Raw genomic sequence first — 25,885 nt, 5'->3', positions numbered from 1 at the left:
AAACTATCCTCGCAAACCAACGCCGTCACCTCCAGTTAACAGCTGCTGGTTTGGGTAGTTAACGCCTGCTCGCTTAGTAGCTCGCGAGCTGCGGCACTAACGTTAGCCTGCAAGGCGATCCGCCCAGACAAGCAGAGCGGCGAAGGCCTCGACCAGAGACACACAGGCCTCGACACTACGCCGGGCCCGACGTTTACACTCGCCCTGCAAAAAAACACCCCGCAAAAAACACGGCCACATATTCAACGAGCACCAGTACAAGGATAACACGACCAGAACAAGCGATTACTAACAATTTCACGTCAATTTCTTCCGGTGACCGGCTCTGATTCGATAAACGCCATTTGCAGCGAGCATCGCTCGTGCTAACAAGGAGCAGTCTAAACGGTTAGCAGTTAGCTCCTGCGCGAGGAGATAACCGCTAACGTTTGTGTTTTGACACGCCGCTTTCTGATATGGCCCGACAACTAATCAGCCGTTTACCTACGGGATAGTCAGCCCACAATTCAGTTAGATGTCACTTTGCTGCCGTCCCAACGTTCAAAATGAGTTGATATCACTAGCAAATCTTTGATAACGTTCAATGTTAGTGACAGGGGAGGCGTCTATTTCCTGAAATTGGACTCAGTGTTCTGACCCGTATCTCCTGACGCTAAGTTATAACTCAACTCAGAGAAACCGAAAATGATACCAACCGAGGCCCGTGTGCCACGAAATTTTACAAGTAATCCTGTTCTCACGAAGCCTTTCCGCTTACGGATTGAGGGGGAACAAATGCGGGTGGGTGACATTAAAACCTCGCCAAGTTGTAAACATGAGACGAGAAAAGGAAATGTTGCGCTTCAGTCACTAGACGGTGTCGAGGAGCACTTTGCAGAGAGCTAGCGTTAGCCTGGCATGAGCCAATATAACTACACAGAGCACGTAAATACCGTGAAATGCAGCGTATTCACGTTGACATCGTCAAATATCCAGCCAAGGGTCGCTGACAGAGGAAAAAAACAAAAAAAAAACAGGCGACAAGTGTATGGCAGCAGCGATCGGGAATGCAGTAACGTTAACGTGCACACAAGCAGGCAGACACACACATATACACACACACACACACACACACACATACATACATACACATTCACACACCAGCTGACGCTAATGGTAGCCCGCTAACAATCAGCAGAGCTAGTTAGCTAACAACTCACCAGGAATTTGATATGACTTCCCCTCTATTCACGGGCTACGTCCAGCCTTCAACGATGGTGTCGTCGTTATATTACATAAACGTGGCCTATATAGCTGACAGTTTCGCGGGACACAGACGTGTTACGAGAAACGGATCTTTATCCCTACGTTTTCCCCCAGCTTCTGGGTGTTTTTCCTGCGTCACCGGCGCGGCAACAGCCCCCCTTGACTCTACCTAGTCCGGTTTCTGGGGCTTGTCACTTCGGTCCCGGCAGTCACTTCACAACTTGAATCGGTTCAACATGGCGGAAGCGCAGTCGGACGCGAACGCTGCTCGGCGAAAGAGGCCAGACGACCGTGTGAACTCCCGACGGCCGGTGGTGTCTGCGAGCGGGGTTTGCGCCGCAGCCGAGAAGAGCTCCGCGAACACAACAGCAGCCCGCTGAATGGAAAGGCACAAAACCCCTCCGGTTTGGGAGAAGCGAGTCCGGCTCCGGCGGCGCTCCTCAGTCCGCAGTTTGATTTGAACCAGGCAGGAAAGAAGCGGAGCAGCAGCGAGCACACCGCCTCCTGCCGCCCGGGGTACTCACTGGACTGATGGATGGGTTCTCTTCAAAAAGAAAGAAAAGAAAGAAGGAAGGAAAGAACATGACGCACTAATGTTCATCATCCCTCAGCGGGATTACACGGTTACAATAGACTGGCATGGCAGTGAGGAATTAAAGCTATTAAAAAACAAAGCGGAAGAGCAAACAAGCACAATAACCTTCCCACACGTTCTCTTTCAAGTAAAAGTGTAACACTTAAGGTTATTTATTGATCCCAACGCAAACGTTATTTTCTTAGCTTTGTGGTGGTGTAGTGACTCCCGTTTTTTTTTTTTTGTTTGTTTGTTTTGGGGGGGGGGGTCTTTCTTGTTTTAATTCTATTCTATTTCTACTGCCAAATACAACACAGTCATCTCAAGGTATTTTTGCAGAGAAAAACCCATTCCACATGACCAAGCATAAGCAATGATGGAAATAAAAACATCTCCCTTTTAACAGGAAGAAATCTACAGAATAGAATAGGATAGTACTTTATTGTCACTCTGTTGCAATGTTAAAACAGAGCGTTAGCACCAGTGAAATGTCAAACATCATCCTCTATTTACAAAAGTAATGCAATATACAATGTGCTGTGTCCAGGGTGGGTGGGATCTTTGGAGATGGATATAGCCTTCTTCTGCAGTCTGCCACTGTAAATGTCTTTTAGGAGAGGTAGTGTGGGTCCAAATATTTCCTCAGCCGCCCTCACAACCTGCTGCAGGTTCCTCCTGTCCTCTGCAGTGCAGCAGGTGAACCACACTGCAGCAGGATGTCAGGAGGCTTTCGATGGTGCTTCAGTAAAGGTTCACCAGTGGGGGTTGGGAGAGGTGAGCCTGCTTCAGCTTCCTGAGGAAGTAAAGTTTCTGTTGTGCTTTCCCCACCTGCTGGGAGATGTTGTCGGTCCAGGTGAGGTCAGCAGAAATGTGCATGCCAAGGAACTTGAAGCTCTCCACCCTCTCTACTTCCTCTCCATTGAAGCAAAGGGCAGAGGGCTCAGTGCATGTGGATCTTCTAAAATCCACAACTAGTTCCTTGGTCTTCCTTGTGTTCAAGTCCAGGTTGTTGCTCATGCACCACCATACCAAGTGCTGGACCTCCTTCCTGTAGGCTGACTTGTTATTGTCTGTCGTCAGTCCTACAATGGTGTCGTCAGCAAACCTGAAGATGGTGTTGGTGGTGTGGATGGGAGTGCAATCATGGATTATGAAGGAGTAGAGGAGGGGGCTGAGGACACCATCCTGAGGTGTTCCTGTGTTCAGGAGGAGAGTGGAAGATGTGCGGTCTCCCATCCTGACGTTCTGAGGTCTGTTGCTCAAGAAGTCCAGGATCCATGCACGCAGTGAGCTGCCCGGGCCCAGATCACTCAGTTTCACTGTCAGTTTCTGTGGAATGACCGTGCTAAAGGCCAAGTTGAAATCTACAAACAGCATCTTTATGTACGTGTTCTTTTGGTCCAGGTGAGTAAGGGCTGTGTGTAGGCGTCACAGCATCCTCTGTTGACCTGTTTGATTGATAAGCAAAATGGTGTTGGTCCAGGGCAACAGGGACGGCAGAACTGATGAGAGGGATGATGAGTCTCTGGAAGCATTTTGATACGATGGGGGTTAGAGCAGTTGGGTGGAAGTTGTTTAGGCAGCTCACTGTGTTATTCTTGAGGACTGAAATGATGGTGGATGTCTTGAGACAGGTGAGATCCGCAGACTCTTGCAGAAAGAGGTTGAAGATGGTGGTGCAGACCCCTGCTACCTGGTCTGCGCAGGCCTTAAGAATCCAACCTGAGACGCTGTCTGGACCGTTGGCTTACCTCACGTCGACCTGACGCAGGGTGGGCCTCATCTGGTGCTGGTGCAGCTGGATGGGGGCGTCGACCTCTGGTGATGTAGGCTGAGGGACCACTCCCGAGTCGCTGCTCCACTGGTCGAAGCGGGAGAAGAACCGGTCCAGTGTGTCTGGATGGATGTTGTCGGTGGAGGGTGTGTAAGTGGTGTTGCATTTGTAGCCTGTAAGATTTTATCATTATCACCACATTCCTCTGGAGGTGTTGCTGTTAAAGTGCTCCTTGGTGGTGACTTTCTGATGTCACAGGTGTAGGCAGAGGAAGAGGGAAAAGGATTGGACAGATGAGACAGAGAGCAACAAGCAAACTGACATAAATCTACTCGATGCAGACGTGATGGAGGCTCAGACAACCAACTTCCAGTTTCACTGTCAGAGATCTTGCATTAAAGTATAAGGATAGAGAGAGAGAACAGACCGCGGGAGAGAGATGATAGGATATATGTGATTGTGATACATGGCAGGGGAGAAAAGAAAGAAGGTCTCCTAGCGGTCTTAAATTATCACCGCTTCACTAAAAAATGGTCCAGAGTGGCAGGATTCTGCTCGCATGTTCTCCCTGTGCACGCATGGGTTTTCTCTGGTTGCTCAAGTTTTCTTCCACAGTCCAAAATCATGGATTTGATGGTAATTACAGAGTAAAAATTCCCATAAGTGTGTGACAGTCTCTCGTGCTGTGTTTGCTGTGCGGTGAACTGGTGACCTGTCTCAGCTGGGATCAGCTCTAGATCCTCTCCCCCTGTGACCCTGAGTTGGATGAAGGGGGTAGAAGACAGATGGATGGAATAATTAGGACGTACTGTATCAACTAAAATTTCCTACTTGGAACAAAATGTATTAAAACTTGACTTTCGACCTGAATTCCTGAGGGTTGCAGGACTTGCTTAACTTGGATGTTCAGATACAATTATTGAATGTGTTTTTTAGAGTCTGCTGGTGATTTAGTTTTAATGGTTGTGAGAAGAGGACAGAAAGAATATTTGCAGAAGAGACAATACTCGAATACTATAAGAGGATTGGGGTGATAATTACTGACAAAGGTAGCCTAAACCCTGGACAGGTAACCAAGTCAACACATAATTAAGAAAGAGGATTATTTTAGCATCAATAATACATGTTTTTGAACTATGTAAAATCAGAACTGCCAGACTGGGTGGATATTGCACATCAAATCCTGTGTAGAAGGTGGGTGCTTGTATGTGTGTGTTTGGAGGTGTCGGCTTCTTGGGGATAGAAGCTGCTTTTTAATCTATTTCTTCACGGTTTTGAGTGTTTCTCTTTCCAGATGAGGAACAGGAGGTATCCAGGGTGTGTGGACCCCTTTAAAATACTGTTGGTCTTTGTTTGTAGCTGCTCAATGTAAATGTCTTCAAGCCGTCTGTTTATTACAGCCTCTGCCACCCTCACGGCAGGCTGCACGTCCTTCACGTGTTTCGCTATCCAGGTGGAGAACCACACAGTGCAGCAGTATAACAGGTGAGCTTCCAACAGCTTCCCAAAAGTCTGCTCGAAAGCCTGATGGGAGACATTTGTAGAATAGAATAGGATAGAATAGAATAGAATAGAATAGAATAGAATAGAATAGAATAGAATAGAATAGAATAGAATAGAAATACTTTATTAATCCCAGATGGAAATTCCTTGTCTAGCTGGTGTTGGCTAATAGATGAGACCAAGAAATGTACAGTGACGCTCTCCACCCATTCTTCACCTCATTGCTGCAAGCAGAGTACAGAGGGTACGGAATGTTTCAGTCCTCTGAAGCTTTACATCGATTGCTTCTTCTTGTAGTTTTGTGTCTTTTGCTTGGTGGCTTTGTATTTGTTTGGGTCTTTAAGTTGTTGGTTTGTTGTTGTTGTTGTTGTTGAATTCAAAGTCATTTAGTTTTGACTCTTGATACATTTATTGTGGTTATGATAGGATTTTGTTTCATTGTATTCTTAGCTGGTGTATTTGTATATTATTGCAGTATACTTTATTATTTTGTGCCCTTTATGTCTAATTTCTTTATGGTCATTTTGCATGTATTTTTAGTTGTTTAGATTCTGTCTGTGGTTAATTTTTGTGTGTTTCTGGGTTTTCATGTCTCTTTGGGAGTGGCTTTGTCTATATATTAACAAGGGATTGATAAAGTATTTCAGATTCTGATTTGTTGTCATTTTGCCTTCATCGGTGGTCATTTCACAAATCCTTGAGGTTGTTTTGAACATTATTGGAGTTGGTTAGAGACTTCTCTCTGACTTATTTTGACATTTCTTTGTAGTTGTTTGCTTTAATGTACCATTGTGATAAAGTTGTGGTTCTTTGCATCTCCGTGCAGTCATCTTATTTGCTAATTTTTCATCTCTTTGCTGCTGAATGGAGTTTCTTTGTCGTTGTTTTGTGGCACTTGAAGGCATCTAGTCTTGTGCCCAGTTGCTGTTCAGTATTAATTTCATGGTCGAGAGAAAATAAAGCCAAGACTGACTCCTAATACATTCTTAAAGTCAGTGATACCTATAAACTTGAAGTAAGTTTGTGATGGTGGTTAAACGATGTCTACAATGATTTAGCCATGGTTGATGTTGAGGTAGCCCAAAAGTCCTTTAATTGTGACATTTCTCCATAACTATTTCTAAGCTTCGTATTTGCAATGAAGAAATTTAATTTACACAAGTTGGAGTCCCATAATAAATATGGTCCTACAGCCACTTTTGATATAGTTCCTCAATACACACGAAGCAAGACTCTGGCCCTTGATTGTGTCAGTTGTTGAGCAGAACTTTCAGTAATGGTGGGAGTTGTTGTCATTCATCCAGATAGGAGTCACAGATATGAACACTCATTGTTTTTTATGGTCACCTGAAGTCCACAAAAAACAAACCTAACCACTTTTTTCCCCAAACAAAAGAATGCTGATTCAGCAACGTCATTGCTCTTGAGTTTGCTGTTTTAATGCACTGTGCAGCAAGGATATTAAAAAGCAACCTGTCCTGTAATCCTTTAGGGCGTTTTTTTTTTTTTAAGGCTCTTTAAAATGGAGCCAGTAGAGAGGGATCAGTGGAAATGCTGAACAGGAAGACAACAGATCTGCCCACATCTCCACATGCACTCCTCAGATGAGACAGCAAAAAATGCGGCCAATTGAAATCATGTTATCCAGTGAACACCCCTCCCATCCTGTATTAAGTTCTTCTTCCTCTGATAGTGGGTTGCCCTAGGAGCTTCAGACTTATTCAGAAGTATTTCAATAATCTCTTTTTTCTACAAATGGGAAGCCTGAGAGATTAAGATGCCTGTGGGATCTCACTGCTTAAATAACCCCATTGTTTCATTCTTCATTTAGGTTATTTACAGGGACAAATAACAGAAAAGATTAAATTACAAAGCCAAGAAATCTATTTTTTTACCATTTCATTGATGCATGCTGTTGTCAAATAGTCCCTCTCCATTCGGCAGAATCTCATAATACAAATGAGTATGTAATTTAAAAAGAGCTGATGAAGGAAACAGGAGTGTCTGGAGAAAACACACATGCACAGGAAGAAAATGCAAACCTCACACATGATGGCATGAAAAACTGGACAAATTATACACATAAGACAAATTCTAAGGTAGCGGGATTTCATGTGATGGAGCTATCAAAATACTAATGTCAATGGTTATTTAATGATCTGATGGATACGCAGGCCTTCAATGACAGTAGTGCTTGACAGAAGGCATGAGTTCAAACAGGTGATCTGCTGGATGGGAGGGGCCTTTGAGGACGGCAGTGGTCCTCTCCTCCAGGGAGGGCAGACATTAATTTACTGGCTTTACCATGGTTTAGTGAGCTGCCCTGTGATGTCAGTTCACCTATACATCAGATTATCCATCCAGAATATCTTCATCAATTGAATTCAAATGTTTGTTTTTTGACTTTGGAAGGAACCGGTTCCTCTCCGGCTCCTCTCCCCTCCGGCTTCTCTCTGGCTCCTCACCGACTCCCCTCCGGCTCCTGGCCGGCTCCTCTCCGGCTTTTCCGTCCCGCCGGTGCTATGCGAATCAATCCGACAGCAAAGATGGCGGCCGAGCGGCACTGAGACTCCACCGTGATGAGTGACGAACTTTTGTGCATTTTCTGAGCTTTGTGCCAAGCTGGACGCCAAAGTTTACACAGACAAACAAGTCCGTTGTGGGAAATGTTGTGAGGCTGCGTAGAAAGTGTTTCCGCCTGGAGGTAGTGACTAATAACCCTTCAGAGAGCCGCTGAGGCGCGGGGTAGCGCGGAGTAACGAGCTAACTATCCCCGTCTCGTCATTGTAAAATGGCTCCGGTGCAGATCGGGGCAGATGGGCAGCTCGTCCCACTTGGTGGTCCGGTCGTTTCGGGACCGCAGCCACCACCACCCGGGACGCCGGCCACACAAGGGGTCCGACTCAGCCTGCTTATCGAGTTTCTTCTCCAGAGGACCTACCATGAAATCACCCTGCTGGCCGAGCTGTAAGTAACTGTTAGCATTGTAGGCCTCACGGCTAACAGGCGGGCAAACCTGCTCACAGCACTAAACTTCAAACATAATGTGCTTCTATTCACTCAAAACAACTCTCACAGTCTCACCGAGTTAAGATCGCCTCGTTCTATTTGTCTTCGTTGTGGAAAAGAGCTCAAATAAAGCAGAAAGCAGATGGTGAGGTAGCTATTATTGATTCAGGGGGGCGTTCAGGTAAGCAATATTAATCACCTACCACCCAGGTAGCAGATCTTTACACTCTAAAATACATAAATACGATTCCAATTCATCACTTTGAATGAAGTTCAATTCTGTACTTACTACTTGTCTTTTTGATTGTAGCGCCTTAGTTTTTAGGACCCAGCATGTATGAAAATGACACCAACATATTCCAAAGTGGAAAAACGTATCTTCGTAAGCCTCCAACAGAGAATATGATCTGGTTTATTCAAACTCTCATAATACATAACTTTGAAAGTGTTTATTTGTTGACTGTTGGGGGGGAAAATGTCTGTCACGTTCACGGGGTATGTTTCCCATAATATCATTACAGTTTGAAGTCAAAAGAGGTAATGAAGCTTTCAACATAACCAGTCAGTGGTCTGGTAGAATCTGCAGATGGCTGAAGCTGATTGGTTGATTCATTGTTTCTTCTTTTGAGGTCACTTGAGGTCAGATGGTCCTTCAATACTGACTTTTCTCCTGCTGAGGGTTTCTTCTTTTTTAAACAAATCTTCCTCTCTGAGATTGCACAATAGAAAAGCTTCATATATCGTTAACATGTTGCTGTCTTTTAAAAGGTGCCCTGCACTTCTTGTGCATTGATGCTTATATCATTAAGAGTTAAGTATTTATGAAAGTACACATGGTTGTGCTTTCCTAAAGTTGGCCATTTACTCATTTCAGTTCATTGTTTGTGGATGAAAGTGATAACCACCAATCTCTTCAATCTGTTGTCTCCTAATATATCAACATATATTTTGAGGTTTACGCAATTGAGCCTAAATCTTTTTATCTGCCTGTTGTTGACGTGATGATTGTGGTCACAATATTTCAGTCTCTGAAAGAGAAGCAATTCTCCTTGTTACAACAGGAACCAATATCTGCCTCAAAATATATGTGATACCTAAGTTTTATAAACTCATTGAAAGTGCAAAAAAGTAACTCGGTGAGGTTCTTGTTCAATATGAAATATAGCTGAGGTAATGTTGAATTCTAACCGTGGTTATCAAGGTGTGGAGCTGGCCTCCCTTTTGGGACACCAGAGAGCATTAGGGGGTCAGAGGGATTCCTTTTCCCAGCTGGATATTGTTAAGAATTAAGGGGTCATCCTCTCACACTTTAAGAACTCCTGAATTCTACTCACCATGTTATGTCTTTACCCTACAGGCTTCCCAGGAAAACAGACATGGAGAGGTATGTTATTAAATTAATTCACTCCTTATTTTGTCAATTCACTTTTAAAACGATCATTAACCTTTAAGGGCCACTGCTTTCACAGGAAAATTGAGATTGTCCAGTTTGCAAGTCGCACCAGGCAGCTGTTCGTACGCCTGTTGGCCCTCGTGAAGTGGGCGAGCAACGCAGGAAAAGTTGAGAAGTGTGCGGTATGTTGGGTTTATGTTGAAATTGAATTGGGAGTCACTGGATTATCATGATGTGCTACAAATCAGCTCTTACATAATTCTCTGCAATGTTTTCTTTTATTTATTTATTTATTTATTTATTTTTAATGACACCAGATGATCTCCAGCTTCCTGGACCAGCAGACCATCTTATTTGTGGACACAGCTGATAGGCTGGCGTCGTTGGCCCGAGACGCCCTGGTACATGCTCGTCTGCCCAGCTTTGCCATCCCCTTTGCGATCGATGTGCTTACCACAGGCTCATACCCACGCTTGCCTACGTGCATTCGAGTAAGTTTTTATTATTATTTTTTTTCTTATTGAATAAAGAAACTTAATGATCAAATTCCTCATTTGTAAAGGTCGCTCAGTTTTGTCTGTATTTATGTTACAGGACAAGATCATTCCTCCAGACCCGATCACTAAGACAGAGAAGCAGACCACGTTAAGCCAGCTAAATCAGATTCTACGACACCGCCTCGTCACCACAGATTTACCCCCTCAGCTAGCAAATCTCACTGTCGGTAAGGAGTTTGTTTCAGCCCATGTTTGTGCGCTTGTGCTTTAGCCATTTCTCTTCATCTTATGTGTGTATATTGTGTATTTGTCTAGCTAATGGCCGTGTAAAGTTTCGTGTGGAGGGAGAGTTCGAGGCCACCTTGACCGTGATGGGTGACGACCCCGATATTCCCTGGAGGCTGCTAAAGTTGGAGATTCTTGTAGAGGATAAAGAAACTGGAGGTAATTGCAAAAATCTTTTTAGCTTTGTTCTGCAAATTTATTTTGACAACATATGTAATTGCTTTTTTTGTTTTTCTTCTTTTAAACTCGTCTGATTTGTCATTCTCTCTTCCCATTCCCACTTCTTCACCCTGTCCAACGCCGTCTTAACAGATGGTCGAGTTTTGGTCCACAATCTGCAGGTGAACTTCATCCACGAGTTGGTCCAGGCACGGCTCTGTGCAGATGAGAAACCCCTGCAGGACATGTACAACTGCTTGCGTATCCTTTTCTCAAACCATTGCCATTTTGCGAGTGTCGTGCCTGCAACCACTTGGCGATTGTCCCGGTCTGTTCTGAGCTGCTGCAGTAGGGCGGGAGTGTGTGTTGGAGCATATAGAGTATTGACTGGTCATGCAGACAAGTGCAGCATTCCAATGAGAAACACAGCTGCAGAATTGCATCCTCTTTTCCCCTTTAATTAATTCACCAACAACACAACAGTCTTTTGTTAAATACAAGGAAAAAGCAGCACTGTTCTTACTACAACCAGTCACCCACCCAGGTCAAGTGAGGTGCATTGAACTCAATATGAACACGTTTCTTTCAGCACTTGTTGACATTATAAAGAGAGAATTTTTGTGATCATGTACATGAATGAAACATCAACACTTTATTTTCATGTCAACATCAAAACCAATTAAGCCAGCTTTTGTTTATTGAGACAGTAATTATTTTGGAGAGTGTTCTGTCTCAGTGTCACGAGTCCTTGATAAAATTGCATGCAGGGAGAGGAACAACTGCTTGTTAACATTAATGCTTTCATTAAAGTCCTTAATCAAGCATGCAAGCTGAGCACAACTGTGCTAATCACAATGCTAATCAGTACATCTCTGCCCTGCCTTTTCCCCGCCACTGTGTCAAAGAGCAGTCTGTGTGAGGCACAAATGCCCCTTTTACTGATAGTGTGTGTGTCTTGAGGATACGTGTGTGGGCGTGTGGTGAATTTTAATGAGAAGATGTGTACGGACTTCACCTCCATCCACCTGGACGGGTCTTTTCCCACACTTGTTTTCTTTAACCGCATTGTGTCCAGACTCCTTCTGTCTGTCACTGCAGCTCGAGGTGCTCCACTCTCAGACGCTGATGCTGATCAGAGAGCGCTGGGGAGACCTGGTGCAGGAGGAGAGATACGTGCCTGCAAAATACCTCACGCTCACTGTCTGGAAGTAAGACTTTTATGAACTGTCCTCACAGCGTGGACAGGAACACCATGTTCTCATAAAACTACCAAAACTGAATACTGAGTTCAGAATAGCAGAGAGTTTCCGTGGGGTATTCATTCCTTCTCTCTGGTTTGCTTTTTCTTTCTCTCGCTAGCCAACAAGTTTTGGGAAGGAAAACGGGTACAGCGTCAGTACATAAAGTCACTGTTAAGATTGATGAATCAGATGGATCGAAGCCATTACAGATCTCTCACGAGCCTCCTCTCCCTGCCTGTGACTCCAAATTAATGGAGAGAGCTATGAGGGTGAGGCACACTCAAGTTATTTTTCAAACAAATGCAAAGTAAGGACCATTTTCTGCTGCAAATTTACTTCAAAATCCAATAACACTTGCTTCTTTTTTCATTTGTTGTTTAGATTGATCACCTGTCAGTGGAGAAACTTTTGATCGACAGCGTGCATGCCCGATCTAATCAGAAGCTACAGGAACTGAAGGCCATACTTAAAACCAGCAATCCCAGTGACAATTGTATGTATTCACCTTTCCGTTGTTTACACAACATGTATGCATTGTTTTCCTTTAATATAGCAGTGGAAATATCTTCTACCATATGCAGGGATTATTGAGCCTCCCCATGCTTTGCATCTGCAGAAAGCCCTATTTGAACTCTAAAAATTATTATTTTTTATTATGATGCACGTACACATTTTCTTCCTAACAAGTTATTTACTACATGAAAAATACAAACTCAATTGTGCTCAAGTGTCTTTTTTTTTTTTTTTTTTTCTTTCCCTCAGCATTCATCGAGACAGCTTTACCCACCCTCATTATTCCAATACTGGAGCCCTGCGGGCGTTCAGAGTGCCTACACATTTTTGTTGATTTGCACTCTGGCATGTTTCAGCCCATGCTGTATGGATTAGGTAAGCCGGAGAAAAACCATCCTGACTTTTGCTGTTACATGTTTGATCAATTTGGTGTGTTAATGAACACAAAGGAGTCCGTAGTTGGGATGTTTACTGTGTGTTCTGGTTGTCCTTGAAAGCCTGAGAGTTTTTAGAGTTAGGGAAACAGACTTTTGATAGACCCACCTCATCAAGGTCGTAATTGTTTTGCGTTCGGACTACAAATATTTCGAGGAGTTGAATATAAGTATAATGTCATTTTAAAATGACTGTACACTCTTAGTCTGGCATCATGTTTTTATTGATATTCAGAAAAAACCTGTCTGTGCACAGTCTTCCTACACGTGTCTTGTAGAGATGTGTTAATCTGGCAAGCTAAAGCTTTGTTTGTCCAAGGAAGCACTGTAGATTAGACGGCTGTAACAGCAAAAATTATTTCTGCTAATTAATTCTTTGCTTTTTATCCATTCTGCAATCGACTGCTTTATTGGCTCGGCTCTGTGAATATAATGCCTTGTGGTGTTCTCTCTATAGATCAATCCATGCTGGATGACATTGAAAAGACCGTCAACGACGACATGAAGCGCATCACATCTTGGCTCCAACAACTGAAGTAAGTCCACCTCTCTTACGTATCAGCATATGTTTATTTACAGCGAACAGTATACTCGTGTTGTCACGATACCAACGTTTTGGTATCGATACCGATACCACCATGTATTTCGATACTTTTCGATACTTTTCCAAATAAAAAGAGAAGACGGTTGCGTCCTTGTGGATGTAGCAGCATTTATCCTAAGTGAATAAATGTCAGAAAGCGCAGCGACTGACTACTCTCCTCGCTGCAAATTACAACACAGTGATGCAACGCGGCGACGGAAAAAAAAAAAGAATACCGGTACCGGCCGGGCCCAGTATAGTATCGTTTTAAAGGCGTCAGTACCGCGATACCAATACTGTACCGGTATACCGAACAACCCTACAGAATACTCTGATGAGCCATAACAATATGACCACCGACAGATGAATGTATCACTTCATCTTGACACCTGTTTTTGGGTGGGAGAGCTTAAAGCAGCGAGGGAACGTTTTGCTTTTAAATTTCATTTGTTGAAAGCAAGAGAAATGGGCAAGTTGAAGAATGTGACGAAGATTAAATTGTGATGGCAGAAAAACTGAATCACTTGAGTGTTTTCACTCTGCAGTGGTCTGCATCTAGATTAGATCAGCGGATCTATACAATGATAGGTAGTTTGTTCACAATGTAAAGTAATGTATGTACAATGTAGTAAAAATAGAGTATGATATGATAAATGAACAATATAGGACTCTGGCTACTCCAGTTTCCTCCCACAGTCCGAAAGTAAAAGATAAGAAATACTTAAAGTTTCACGGTTATAATAATGAACTACCAAAGTGGTCCAAGGAAGGAAATTGGGTGAACCAGTATCATTGATGGACATGGGGGATAAAAGTTGTCCAGTACAGTCTAATTAAACAGACAAGCAGCTGGAGGTCCAAATGCTACAGACTAGGGCTGAACGATTTTGGAAAATAATCTAATTGCGATTTTCTTTTCCTCAATATTGCGATGGCGATTTAATATGCGATTATTTTTTCAAGGTCCTCTTCTCATGTATTTTTCAACAAACACAATCAATAAATCAATCTGTATTATAATAAACAATATCAGATTTATTATACATAAATTGTTCTTTCTTATAGGCTAGGCTTATGTTAAGATAAAATCAAATGAAACATGTATTAATATGAAAGACAGTTTATTTATCTTCTACTTCAATTACAGTTGTAAACTTACTAAATACTGTGACTTGCAGTCTTGTAAGCGTTCACCACAAGAAGCCAACCGCTTGTCCATTGTGCTAATCAAAGCCGTAAACCCAGGCTTGGTCACTATACTAATGCAGGGCTTGACATTAAGGATTTTGAGCGGTTTGCTCATCTACATTGCAGTAGGGAAGCACCGTTCCCCTTTTATTCACTTCCGATCCCGATACTTAAATTTGTATATCTGCCGATACAATTCTGATACCAGAGCTCTGTTTGCTTTAATATTATTATCATTATTGTTGACTTTAAATGAGGCTGTAATAAACCCCTCTCTACAGTAAAGTATGAAATGTACAAATGTATGCATGTATTCTCTAAAAAGACAACTTGAGGTTAGTATAAGGACAGAAAAGGAAGCAGTACAAACTATTTTTGTTCCATTTGGACAATGTGGAGGTCTACGTGACGTCATCGTCTCATAATAAACTAGTTCTGTCTTTCAAACGTCAGAATCACTTTATTAATCCCTGGGAAAGTATTTAGCAACGCAGCCCAAACAGCAGTGTTCCCAGCTCGAACACAACACAAATGATCGGGACTATTTTCATGGAGTTTAGTGCAGAGTAGGACGCAGCTTCACGGAGGTGTGAATCGACTGCTGCAGCGGAGGAGCGAGCTGATTATTGTTTTGATGCCGCGGTCAGTGCCATTCTCCTTGGCGAGCTGGCGTGTTGTCTGTTGACAAAGCGACCGCCTCGCTGTACAACTGCTTTGCAAGCATGCACGTTGCTGTGTTGCTTTGTGGTGTTTTGAGTGTAAAATCCGTCCAAACAGCAACATGTTGTCATGAAAAGTTGGATAGCACAGTGCTACTTCCCCGGCCTGCTCGCTGGCTGCAAACTGTGGAATGGATTTCCTGACTCATTACTCTACTTCTCATTGAGACCCGCAGCCCTTGCGATTAGAAAATCCCATTTTATCATATCGCGATATTATCGCAAATGCAATTAATCGTTCAGCCCTGCTGCAGACGTTGGTTCAGATAGAATAAAAATACTCAGTGGAGCAAAGTTTGTTTTTCATGAAGCTACTCAATGATGGACCTTTGGAAACATATTCGTAACAATTTTCTGGCTTTGCAGTGTATCTGTAGAAAGCAGTTCAGTATATAACAGAAGTAGGTAGTAACAAGTCACCAGGCAGTCTGATGCCACTCGCTTTTCATGCATGGCTGATTACAGTTCGTAGCTTCACTTGGCTGAGGAGCAGAGATGAGGGTGTTGAGAGGAATTTCCAGTGCTGTGTGAGTCTTGCACCAGCGAACAGTGTTACGGCAGTGAGCATGAGTTATGAGCCCAGCACTTTTTTTTTTTTTTTTTTTTTTTACGCGTTCGCTTTCATGAAGAGGCTCACTTTTCCTCTCCCCTCTGTTCAGGTTCTGGTTGGGGGAGCAGCGGTGTCGACAGTCAGTGAAACACCTCCCCACTGTGTGCACTGATATCCTTCACCTCTCCAACTCCGCTTCTCACCCTGTTGGCAGCCTGTCCAAACACAAACTCTTCATCAAACTGACACGTCTTCCACAGTACTACATTGTGAGTTCTTGAGCCGACATGTGGCCGCACTAAACTGGCTTTTGGAAAATTGATATCATTTTTATGTCTCCTGCTCATGGTGTTTTTCCATTTGCTTTTTAATTTTTTATCTATTTTTTTATAGGTAGTGGAAATGCTTGAAGTGCCTGGCGGTCCCACAGCATTGCAGTACAAGTACTCTTTCCTGTCAGTGTCTCAGTTGGAAGGAGAAGATGGACCCATATGTGCACAGCTTCTGCAGCATTTTAAACCCAACTTAGAACATCTTGTGCAGGACGCTACCACAGCGAGAGGGGCCCGACCTGGGGCTAAGAGAAAGGTAGCCATCGCCAAAACAGTTCAGCCTCTACCTGTCTAGAATATTGTGCAAAGTCTATATCCATGGTTTGGTTTTCATTTCTTTTCCGTGGGCTCACCACCTGCAAGGAGGGTTCTTACTCAGGTGCAATGTGATCTGGGTGACAGTGCTCAGACTGTCACCCCCGCGACCCGGAAACGGATAAGCGGAAGAAAATGGATGAATGGATGGATGGTTTTCATTTCTGCTGAAGTACGAGGAAGCATCACAGGAACTTTAGGTGTTTCCGCCACCCTAAGCAGGGTCTAAATTTTGTTCTGGGGGGTATTCCTTTACCCTCCAAAATGTTTAGAAACTTTGGGGGTCGGGTCTGCAATGCCGAAAATACCTTATTGGGTGACTATTGTAATGTATGTCACCCACTATATATGAAAGACTGGAGCCGATTGTTTTTCTTTATTCACTTCCAATGTGGTTTGATCAAATTGAGGACTTGAGCATTTTACCAGGAATCTTCCCCATCCCAGTGTTATTTCAATGAACACATTGACAGGTTGAGCCTTTTCCATGTTAACAGTCCATCAAACATGATGCCCGTCTCCAGTGCTTGTATAGCATTTCATAACATTGGTTTTTACCATTTTAATTTTGTCTTCATCAATTTAAAGCTCACTGAGGTGTTCTCCAAACATACATCACAGAAGCCTTAAGTCTTCAAGTGGGTTCCTTCTGCGTGTCATGAAATCCAAACCCAAATTTTTATTTGCTCAAGCCGTTGAAATCAGGGCTCCTCAAATATGAATTTCCTGCCTGAGAAAATCAGGCCTACAAATTCGTTTGAATCACTTCTTAACACATTTAGAGACTTCTTACTAAGATGGACTGAATGCAATAAAATTAAATAAGGCAAGGCAAGTTTTTCTATTGCGCCATTCGTACACAAGGCAATTCAAAGTGCTTTGCAAAAGCAAAGAAATGCATAAAATCATATAAAATAAAAATATATTGAGAATAAAAGAGATTTGAAAGACAAGGCAATTAAACAGGACAGTAAATAGTTAAGAATTTAAAATGAGGCTAATAGATAAAAGAAAGTAAGATTAACTGTTGTGTTATGTATTCATTTGTTAACGCATGTGTTAAAGTGTGCGTGTGCGCACGCGTGTGTGTGTGTTACAGATATGATTGCTCAGCATATTTTTGTGTCTGTGGTTCTGCAGATTTCTGGAGATCAGGGAGACTCGGAGCCAAAAAAGCCAAAGCGGTCTGGGGAAATGTGTGCCTTCAATAAAGAGCTGGCTCACCTCGTAGCGATGTGCGATACCAACATGCCTTTTATTGGCCTAAGAACAGAGGTAATGCACTCTGCTCAGACTGAGCCAAATGTTTTCTATGTATCTTGATGAAAAATCATCTTGCTGGTGTGTGTATGTGTGTGTGTCTTGGCTAACTCTGCGTGTCCTTCTGTGTGTATTTTATTAGCTTTCCAACATGGAAATTCCAAATCAGGGTGTCCAAGTGGAGGGAGACGGCAGCAGTCATGCAATCCGTTTACTGAAGTAATCCACAGATTTATTCATGCACACATATCTTTAGATTATATTGTTGGGGAGGATTCATATGACCCTATTGGTTTCATTTTGCAGGATTCCTCAATGTAAAGGTGTTGGAGAGGAGACGAGGAGAGCTTTGGAGCGATCCCTGCTGGACTGCACGTTCCGCCTGCAGGGCAGGAACAACAGGACCTGGGTGGCTGAACTAGTTCTGGCCAACTGCCCTCTCAACAGCACACACAGCAAGGAACAAGGTACACTACGTTTACAGAGCGATATTTATTTAACTTGCTTCATCCTGAAAAATATTTCAAGGGAAAGTTCATTGTGGAGGTGTATGTCCAAAGTGAGCAGTGAAAAACGACATCAGTTGAAACAATCAAATCCTTTTGATAAAGTACGTTTTTCACTAGTTGAAGCCACTCAGTGTGTTGTGTCAGTGTTTTGACTCTCAGCTTGTCTTCATCTGCTCCATAACACGTCTTCTAAACAAGTCTGCCTGTCTCTCCTTGTAGCCTCCACACGGCATGTGTATCTGACCTATGAAAACCCTCTGTCTGAGCCAGTGGGCGGCCGAAAGGTTGTGGAGATGTTCCTTAATGACTGGAACGCCATCAGTCAGCTCTACCAGTGTGTTCTCAATTTCTCTCGGGCACTGCCAGGTACGTGTTCCTTTGAAAGAGCCACACTGACAATGATTTTTACACTCGGATCAGCCATTTTTGGGTGAATGCAATCAAGTTGTCAAGTTTAAGAGAACCCAAAGTCTAAAATGTTGTGTTTTCTTATTTCCAGAGATGCCATCTTACCTGAGCCTGTTCTCAGAGGTGCGACTATATAACTACCGCAAACTGGTGCTGTGCTACGGCAGCACCAAGGGCAGCTCCGTCACCATCCAGTGGAACTCCAACAGCCATCGCTTCCACCTCTCACTGGGCACCGTGGGGCCAAACTCAGGCTGTTCCAACTGCCATAATATCATCCTCCACCAGCTCCAGGAGATGTTCAACAAAGGCCCGAATGTGATGCAGCTGCTGCAGGTACATTAAACACAGTTATGGAAATACACCCTGAAAACTGCCCTTTGTCAAATAATATTTTCAAAGGATTGTCAAAGCCAATTTTGAATGGGTTTGTGGTTTTGATTTGATACATGTTGGATTTTAGTCAAACATAGTTGTGACGCAGGTGTGAAAGGGAACATTATGTTAGTTATAGTCCTATTGAACAACCAAGCACCTCTGTAATACTCATTGTCTAATCTCACTATCTCATATTTTAAACTTTTACCCTCAAAATAATTTATGTACTTGCCTGAATCAGTCATTTTATATCAAGATAGATAAGGGATTATTGTCATACAAGATAATGGTTGGTAAATATTATATATATTTTTATTAAAATGCGTGCATTTGTTTTGTTTGGATATTCCCCTGTTGTTTCTCTATATATCTACAAGGGATATACGCTTTGCTTTTTGCATTCATCCAATCACGTATGTCCTCCTATCTCTTGAGTGTTATTTAGTATTCTTATTAATGTTTCTTTTTCCTTTCTGCAGGTGCTTTTTGACACACAGGCTCCTCTGAACGCAATCAACAAGCTACCGACCGTGCCCATGCTCGGCCTCACCCAGCGCACCAACACCGCCTACCAGTGCTTCTCCATCCTGCCCCAGTCCCCGACGCACATCCGCCTGGCGTTCAGAAACATGTACTGCATCGACATCTACTGCCGCAGCCGTGGAGTGGTCGCCATCAGAGATGGAGCTTACAGTCTCTTTGATAACACCAAGATCGTAGAGGGCTTTTATCCCGCTCCAGGACTCAAGGTAAGCCGGGCTCTGGGGAATAGCAAACATGTCAACTAACAGACACCATGTGGTGAAAGTTTATTTTACTGCCACTCCAACATATTCTCCTCGACAGTTGCATCCGAGGTCGTTGCGGGGTCAATAGTCCACCTTATAGGAGTATACACTCCTCAACAACAGAGATGTTTTCTCTTCCAGGGCTGACATTAGAAATGTCATGAATTTCATGTTTTTATTTATTTATTTATTTTTATTTCAACATAAAAACTTTTTTAGTTCAATTTAATTTTCAGAAAATATTCCTCCACCTTCCACTGCAAGAGATGACCTCAGTTTGAGACTCTCTGCAATAATCCTTTTTATAGATGTGTTAAATAATTTAATGTCCAATCTGCTGACTCCCTGACCTTCCATTTCAGTGTGCTGATGGACATTTTTAGGGTTTTATTAATACTGCTTATTCCTGTTTTTAGTATAACAGTTTATGAAGTTACATCAAAAAAATAATTTCTGTATTGGTTTGTTTAAGAAAGTGTTTCATGTGTAGCCATGATCTTATTCCTCTTCTCTCTTCCTGATATGTATTTTTGGTGTAGGAGGGCACTGCCTTTCACTGTCAGATATCATCCACGGGGTTAAGGAAAGGTGTCAGGAGACTTTCTAAAGGAGTTAGGCAAAGGTGATCATGTTGTTGTGACCGTCGGACCGCACTTCCACTAGGGGACGTAGTCCAGGTGTTAAGGAAAAGTAGATAGGAAAGGAGACCGGAGAGACTATTTGGTTGCACCCCTGCTCTGGCACATGGCACCACGAGAGGAAGTATTTCCTCCCCTTCCCAAGATGGGCATGTGTGGGCGGAGCCAGTCCGGCTCAGACAGAACACAGCAGATTCTGAATGCAGCTCTGACTGATCCAATTTTCAAATAGATGAAAATCAAGGAAAAGCTGGATTTGTGGCAATAAACTTTGAACACAATGTTTTTGGACCAACTTGACCATGTGAAAGTGTTGAAAAGCTGTATCATATCACTCCTTTAAATTTATATTCTACATTTTGATAATTTTTTTTGTTTAGAAACAAGCATGATTATTATCTTTCACCCATTTTCTTCACACTTTTTAGTGGCTCTTCAATAGAGGCTACAGTGGGAACTTAAATTACAACAGAGTGCAAAATTAGCAAAAAGTAAATATAGGTTGATTACCATTTAGTACTGTGACTTTATATCCATCCCTCCTGTTTGTAATGGTGTTTTTCAAATTATAAAAACAAAGTCCAAGACGTTATTTTCAGAATAATATTAATTTTACTATACAGTATTACAACCCACAACTTTCAAATGTTTTCTTTTTCCCCAGACATTCCTGAACATGTTTGTAGACAGTAATCAAGATGCTCGCAGGCGCTCGGTTAATGAAGATGACAACCCACCGTCGCCGGTGGGCGTGGACATGGTGGAGAACCTGATAAACCAGTTGCAGCCTCAACCACAGACGATGAGAGGAGGGGCAGGAGGCGTCTATCCTCCCCTCACCTCCCCGCCTCCGAACTACCACGCAAACGTAACCCCCTCGCCATCCATGATGCCCACTCAGTCACCAGGTAATTACTTGTGTGGCTCTCTGGCGTTTGTCTAATGATGCCTGAGTGAATGTCACTCTGCACTGTTTGTGTTGAGATGTCTTTCAGCACTATATACCACAAGTGTCACATCGCTGTCATCAGCATCCCCACAGACTGGTCTATTTGTTGCCGTGTGTGCAGCCATGTGTGCCCATTTTTAAGTTTGTGAAACCATGGGATCAGTTGTGTTCCTCATGCCACGCAGACAACGGGGAGTAAAGCATGCATTTAGTCGTACGCCCTCCATCCTCTCCTCCATCCTCAGCCCGCCAGCCAGCATTCGCAGTTCTTCCGCCCAGCTTTAGCTTGTGTGCACATGTGTGTGAGCGTGTGTGTGTGAGACAGTAGTTCCTGTCACCCTCGGAGTCTGATGAGCTCTTTGACGTGTGTGTATGTGTGTACAGGGAACATCCATGCCTCTGGCTCCCCAAGTGGAGCTCTGAGGGCACCCTCTCCTTTTGGGCCCACCCCATCTCCGTCTTCTCTGGGCATAGCCATGGGCCAGACCAGCTTTGCCAGTCCCCACGGTAAGCAGCTGGCCTGGTCTTCTGGGTCAAGGCTGCAACGGGCTGAACCACACATCTGCAGGAGGCACTTCCAAGCTGCAGATACGGTCCAGCTTAAGGAAAATGGCCTCTAAAGCGTGGGCACACAGTGGTGCATGCCTCTGACTGGTTTGATTGATGTATAGGAAGACTGGCTCTGTGTTTGATGACGGACTCTTATTCACTACAGGTGCTTTGGACCCAAGCTCTCCGTATGCCATGGTGTCTCCCAGCAACAGGGGCCAGTGGCCTGGTTCGCCGCAGGTCTCAGGACCTTCTCCTGGGGCACGGATCCCCGGCATGTCTCCTGGAAACCCTTCACTGCACTCGCCTATTCCTGACCCTCATTCACCACGTGCTGGGACCAGTAAGTCCTGCTCAGAGCGCTTTTTTCCCTTGATTCCCCAGCTGATATGTAAACTGAAATAAAATTTTCCCCAGTGTATCGCAAGAAACCAATCAAGTATTTTATGCTTTGTGATGTGTGCCTGACTCATGTATTCTATTATCGGAATGGATGTGCACAGTTGTAGTCCCACTTCAATTTAATTGAAGCGTTCTCTCACGATGCCACCCACCATCAACTAATGGAGCCACCGCTCTCCCTCACTTCCCTGCACTGGCAGATCTATCGTTCTCACAATACAGCATTGAAAATAGAGGGGGAAAGCAATGTAAACAGAATTTTCCTCCAAAAAACTACCGTTTGGATGAAAATAGCTCGGCATGCAACTGAAAATGATTAAATGGATAAGTGACCTCCAGAGACTGGAGACTACGTGGTGGCATCTTTTAGCAACGCGTCACCAGTAAGTCCTCTGAGGTTCTTTGGTATTTTGAGAAGTTTTTTATTTTTTATTTGTTTTACACACAAACACTGTAGTTTGATTAGATCTGGCAGAATTCTGTGCTTTGGATATTCTTGAGTTTCTCTGTAACCAGTAAGTCACTTGTCATTTTAGACATTCTTAAAGACCGTTCTGGAAAATGTTATCCCAAATCCACATATTTCTTACTTTTAAGAAACTTCTACAATCAGTTCATTTGTCTGGCTTTATAAAACACGCCAGTGTGGATCTAAAACTTGCATGTTAACTTTTTGTCTGTCTGTCTGTTTTTGGTTCAGGTTCCCAAGTCATGCCTACCAGTATGCCTCCACCCCGCAAGCTACCTCAGCGTCCTTGGGCTGCCTCCATTCCAACCATCCTCACCCACAATGCCTTGCACGTGCTTCTGCTCCCCTCGCCCACCCCCTGCCTGGTGCCAGGCCTGGCGGGAAGCTACCTCTGCTCGCCGCTGGAGCGCTTTCTGGGCTCCGTTATCATGAGACGGCATCTGCAAAGGATCATCCAGCAGGAGGCCAGCGTGAGTGCCACAAAAAGTGTCTTGCGAAAACACACTGGGTTCATGACAGCGTGCCGTCCGTTAACCATCTCTAATCTCTCACCCGTCCTTCAGTTAACTATCGTGAACTCCAATGAACCGGGAGTGATCATGTTCAAGACTGACGTGCTCAAATGCAGAGTGGCTCTAAACCCGAAGAACTACCAGACGCTCCAGCTCAAAGTCACCCCAGAAAACACGGGTCCATGGTCCCAGGAGGAACTCCAGGTGCTGGAGAGGTTCTTTGAGACCCGGGTGAGTCAGAGCTGCTCGTATATTTCACATGAAATGCTGGAAATCCCATCTTTTAAAAACAATGTAAGTAAAACATATCTGTGAACTGAGTTGATTGAATTTATACGACTGACTTCACCTGTCCTCTAGTATTAAAATCACCAAATCATGCCAATAATTTACTTTCAGGTTATTCATTGTATATGCACAAACGGACAATCTTAACCTTCCACAAATAAAACAATAAAAGAATGTACAGTAGTTACCTACTATGTGTCAAAACTGTTACCTGGTTAACAAAAGGTTTGAGAAACTGAAGTCCTTAATAACCAAAAAATGCTGACAACTCCAAAGGTTTCAGTGTTTAAGTACAACCAGTATTCCTTTTCAATGCACTTTTCCCATGATGAACAACCTATCTACAATTTTACAAGAGAACATGTCCAGGTTTTGACCCTAATGTTTTTTTTTTTAAGTTACACAATTGTTAAGTTTCTCACCTACATTGTTGGCGTCATCTCTCACTAAAATAGTCTGACCCCCAGTGGACAAATTAAGAACAACAGCTATTTTTAATGGGGTGAAAAAAGTCAAAATTATTTTTACATTTCACAAGGGGAACTCGTGCCTCATGTTTGACACCCCTGGTTTACAGTCTCATGCCTTTGAGGTCCGTTTATAAGAACACTTACTTGAACAAAAGTGATTAGTGTTTATCTTTTGATGTTTTCCAGGTTGCTGGTCCTCCCTTTAAGTACAACACTCTAAATGCCTTCACGAAGCTGTTGGGGGCTCCTACAAACATCCTTCGGGACTGTGTGCGCATCATGAAGCTTGAACTGGTGGGTCGCTGTTTGTTTTGTATAAAACTGTGATTAGAGGAAGCCCAGTTAGACGTTTTCAAAAAAGATTTTCATGAGCCCTGAAAAGCAGAATAACGTAACATGTCAGTGTGTGTTGCAGATGAACAATGAGAGCTTCATTTGCTCTGGTGTGATTCAAGCTTCTGCTTCTCTGCATGATCGTCTTGATGCAAGTCTTTTCCCACTTTTGAAAGATGTTAATTCAACAAACTTCTCTCCCTTGTGTTCCGCCTGTGTAGTTCCCTGATCAGGCTGGACAGTTGAAGTGGAACGTCCAGTTCTGCCTCACCATACCTCCCAGTGCTCCTCCCATCGCGCCTCCGGGAACCATCGCAGTCGTGCTCAAGTCCAAGATGCTTTTCTTTGTAAGGCCCGTCATAACTTATCCGTCTGCAGCCACAACACGAGTAATGAACCAGTGAAGCAACCTGACGCTCCTTGTTTGATCTGCTTTGCTGCACAGCTGCAGCTGACCCAGCGCATCCCAGTTCCCCAGGAGCCGGTGAGCATCATCGTGCCCATCGTGTACGACATGGCTACGGGCCTGACCCAGCAGGCGGACATCCCCAGACAGGCCAGCTCCTCGGGGGCTGCGGCACTCATGGTTTCTAACATCCTCAAGAGGTTTAATGAGCTGCACCCTGCCAGACCGGGTGAGACTCGGCACGCCCAGCCAACATTAAATATCTGTGTCCTACACCGATTGAAATAGGATTTTCTGCAATAAGCCTTAGCGTACACTGAATGTTTTCTTTCTCTCTCAGGTGAATGCACCATATTTGCATCTGTTCACGAGCTGATGGCTAACCTCACGCTGCCCCCCGGCACTCGTCAGTAGAAACCAGCAGCTCGGCGCTGAAACTCTGCTGCAGACCCTTTATGAGCGACAAGCCAAGAAACCGGTCTACGCATGTTTGAATCCAGCATGCATCCTCTCTGCTTCACCTGCAGGACTGTGGACTATTGACCTGATGCACAGCTGCTGTCTAGACAAGAGTGAAGAGAAGGATTCCTCTCCAGAAAGCTTTCAGGACATCAGATGTTAAAGAATATCTATTATTTTTTGCTTTCAGGTGCACTTGTAAACAGAAATATCTATTGTATTATGGTTGTTTACAAAAGAATATGTACATTGTTGTATATTTGATTGTTAAAATAATTCAGGTGAGTTAAATTTTTTGCCATCTTCTGTTTCTCTTTTCTTTCTTTTTGTAAATGCCAGGCTGGTTTAATTGTAGTATAATGAGAAATGATCCTTAGCAGACTATTTAACTGTCTTCTTGCCTTTACTTTGTCAATACCTCTCTGCATTGTTGTTTCAAACTTTCACTTGGGATACTGTAAAACTGTGATAAACTTTATAAGCCAGTGGTATTTTATTAAGATGCGTTTTGAGTCCCGATTTGAAGGGTTCAAAACACCTTGTTCAACTTTGCTATTTAATAAACCAGGAATAGGTTCGGTTTCTTGGACCCTGTGCTGTGTTCATGATGATGTCGCCACTTGATGAGAAACGTCACACATATCAAAGTAACAGCTTCAATAATTAAAGATGGCAGGAACACATATTTATCTAAATACAAATACTTACATTGATGTTTAAAATACTGCTTTGACATTTTACACCCTCTTAGTG

At 43.4% G+C, this 25,885-nt stretch overlaps 2 protein-coding genes across 10 annotated transcripts in view; one reads left to right on the top strand and one right to left on the bottom strand.

The window, feature by feature from the left end:
- usp9 (ubiquitin specific peptidase 9) overlaps positions 1-1,704 on the bottom strand; it is a 38,389-nt gene extending 36,685 nt beyond the window's left edge. For all 8 annotated transcript variants that reach the window (XM_080478847.1, XM_080478849.1, XM_080478848.1 and 5 more), the window contains exon 1: positions 1,200-1,704. The gene's annotated coding sequence lies outside the window, so the exon portion shown is untranslated. The remainder of the gene's footprint in view (positions 1-1,199) is intronic.
- Positions 1,705-7,622: 5,918 nt separating this feature from the next.
- med14 (mediator complex subunit 14) lies at positions 7,623-25,736 on the top strand. Of its 2 annotated transcripts, XM_080477771.1 has the most exons (29): positions 7,623-8,063; positions 9,463-9,489; positions 9,575-9,680; positions 9,816-9,989; positions 10,093-10,222; positions 10,311-10,439; positions 10,593-10,700; positions 11,515-11,647; positions 11,799-11,949; positions 12,062-12,173; positions 12,443-12,568; positions 13,085-13,163; positions 15,777-15,936; positions 16,061-16,255; positions 17,455-17,589; positions 17,717-17,793; positions 17,881-18,041; positions 18,303-18,449; positions 18,583-18,827; positions 19,349-19,618; positions 20,960-21,203; positions 21,629-21,751; positions 21,960-22,136; positions 22,896-23,134; positions 23,228-23,407; positions 24,121-24,228; positions 24,489-24,614; positions 24,713-24,902; positions 25,014-25,736. In XM_080477771.1, the coding sequence occupies exons 1-29, from the start codon at positions 7,888-7,890 to the stop codon at positions 25,085-25,087; spliced, it is 4,302 nt and encodes a 1,433-aa protein (XP_080333897.1). In that variant the 5' UTR covers positions 7,623-7,887; the 3' UTR covers positions 25,088-25,736. The 2 variants fall into 2 exon arrangements, with proteins under 2 accessions (XP_080333897.1, XP_080333898.1); XM_080477772.1 differs by lacking the exon at positions 21,629-21,751 and having other exon boundaries at positions 7,633-8,063; positions 25,014-25,726.
- The last annotated feature ends 149 nt before the right edge of the window (positions 25,737-25,885 follow it).

The sequence above is a fragment of the Lipophrys pholis genome, assembly GCF_963383615.2.
Source record: "Lipophrys pholis genome assembly, chromosome: 13".
NCBI classification, from domain to species: domain Eukaryota; kingdom Metazoa; phylum Chordata; class Actinopteri; order Blenniiformes; family Blenniidae; genus Lipophrys; species Lipophrys pholis.
The sequence above is the reverse complement of the archived record's forward strand: the minus strand, read 5'-3'. Positions and strand labels throughout refer to the sequence as shown.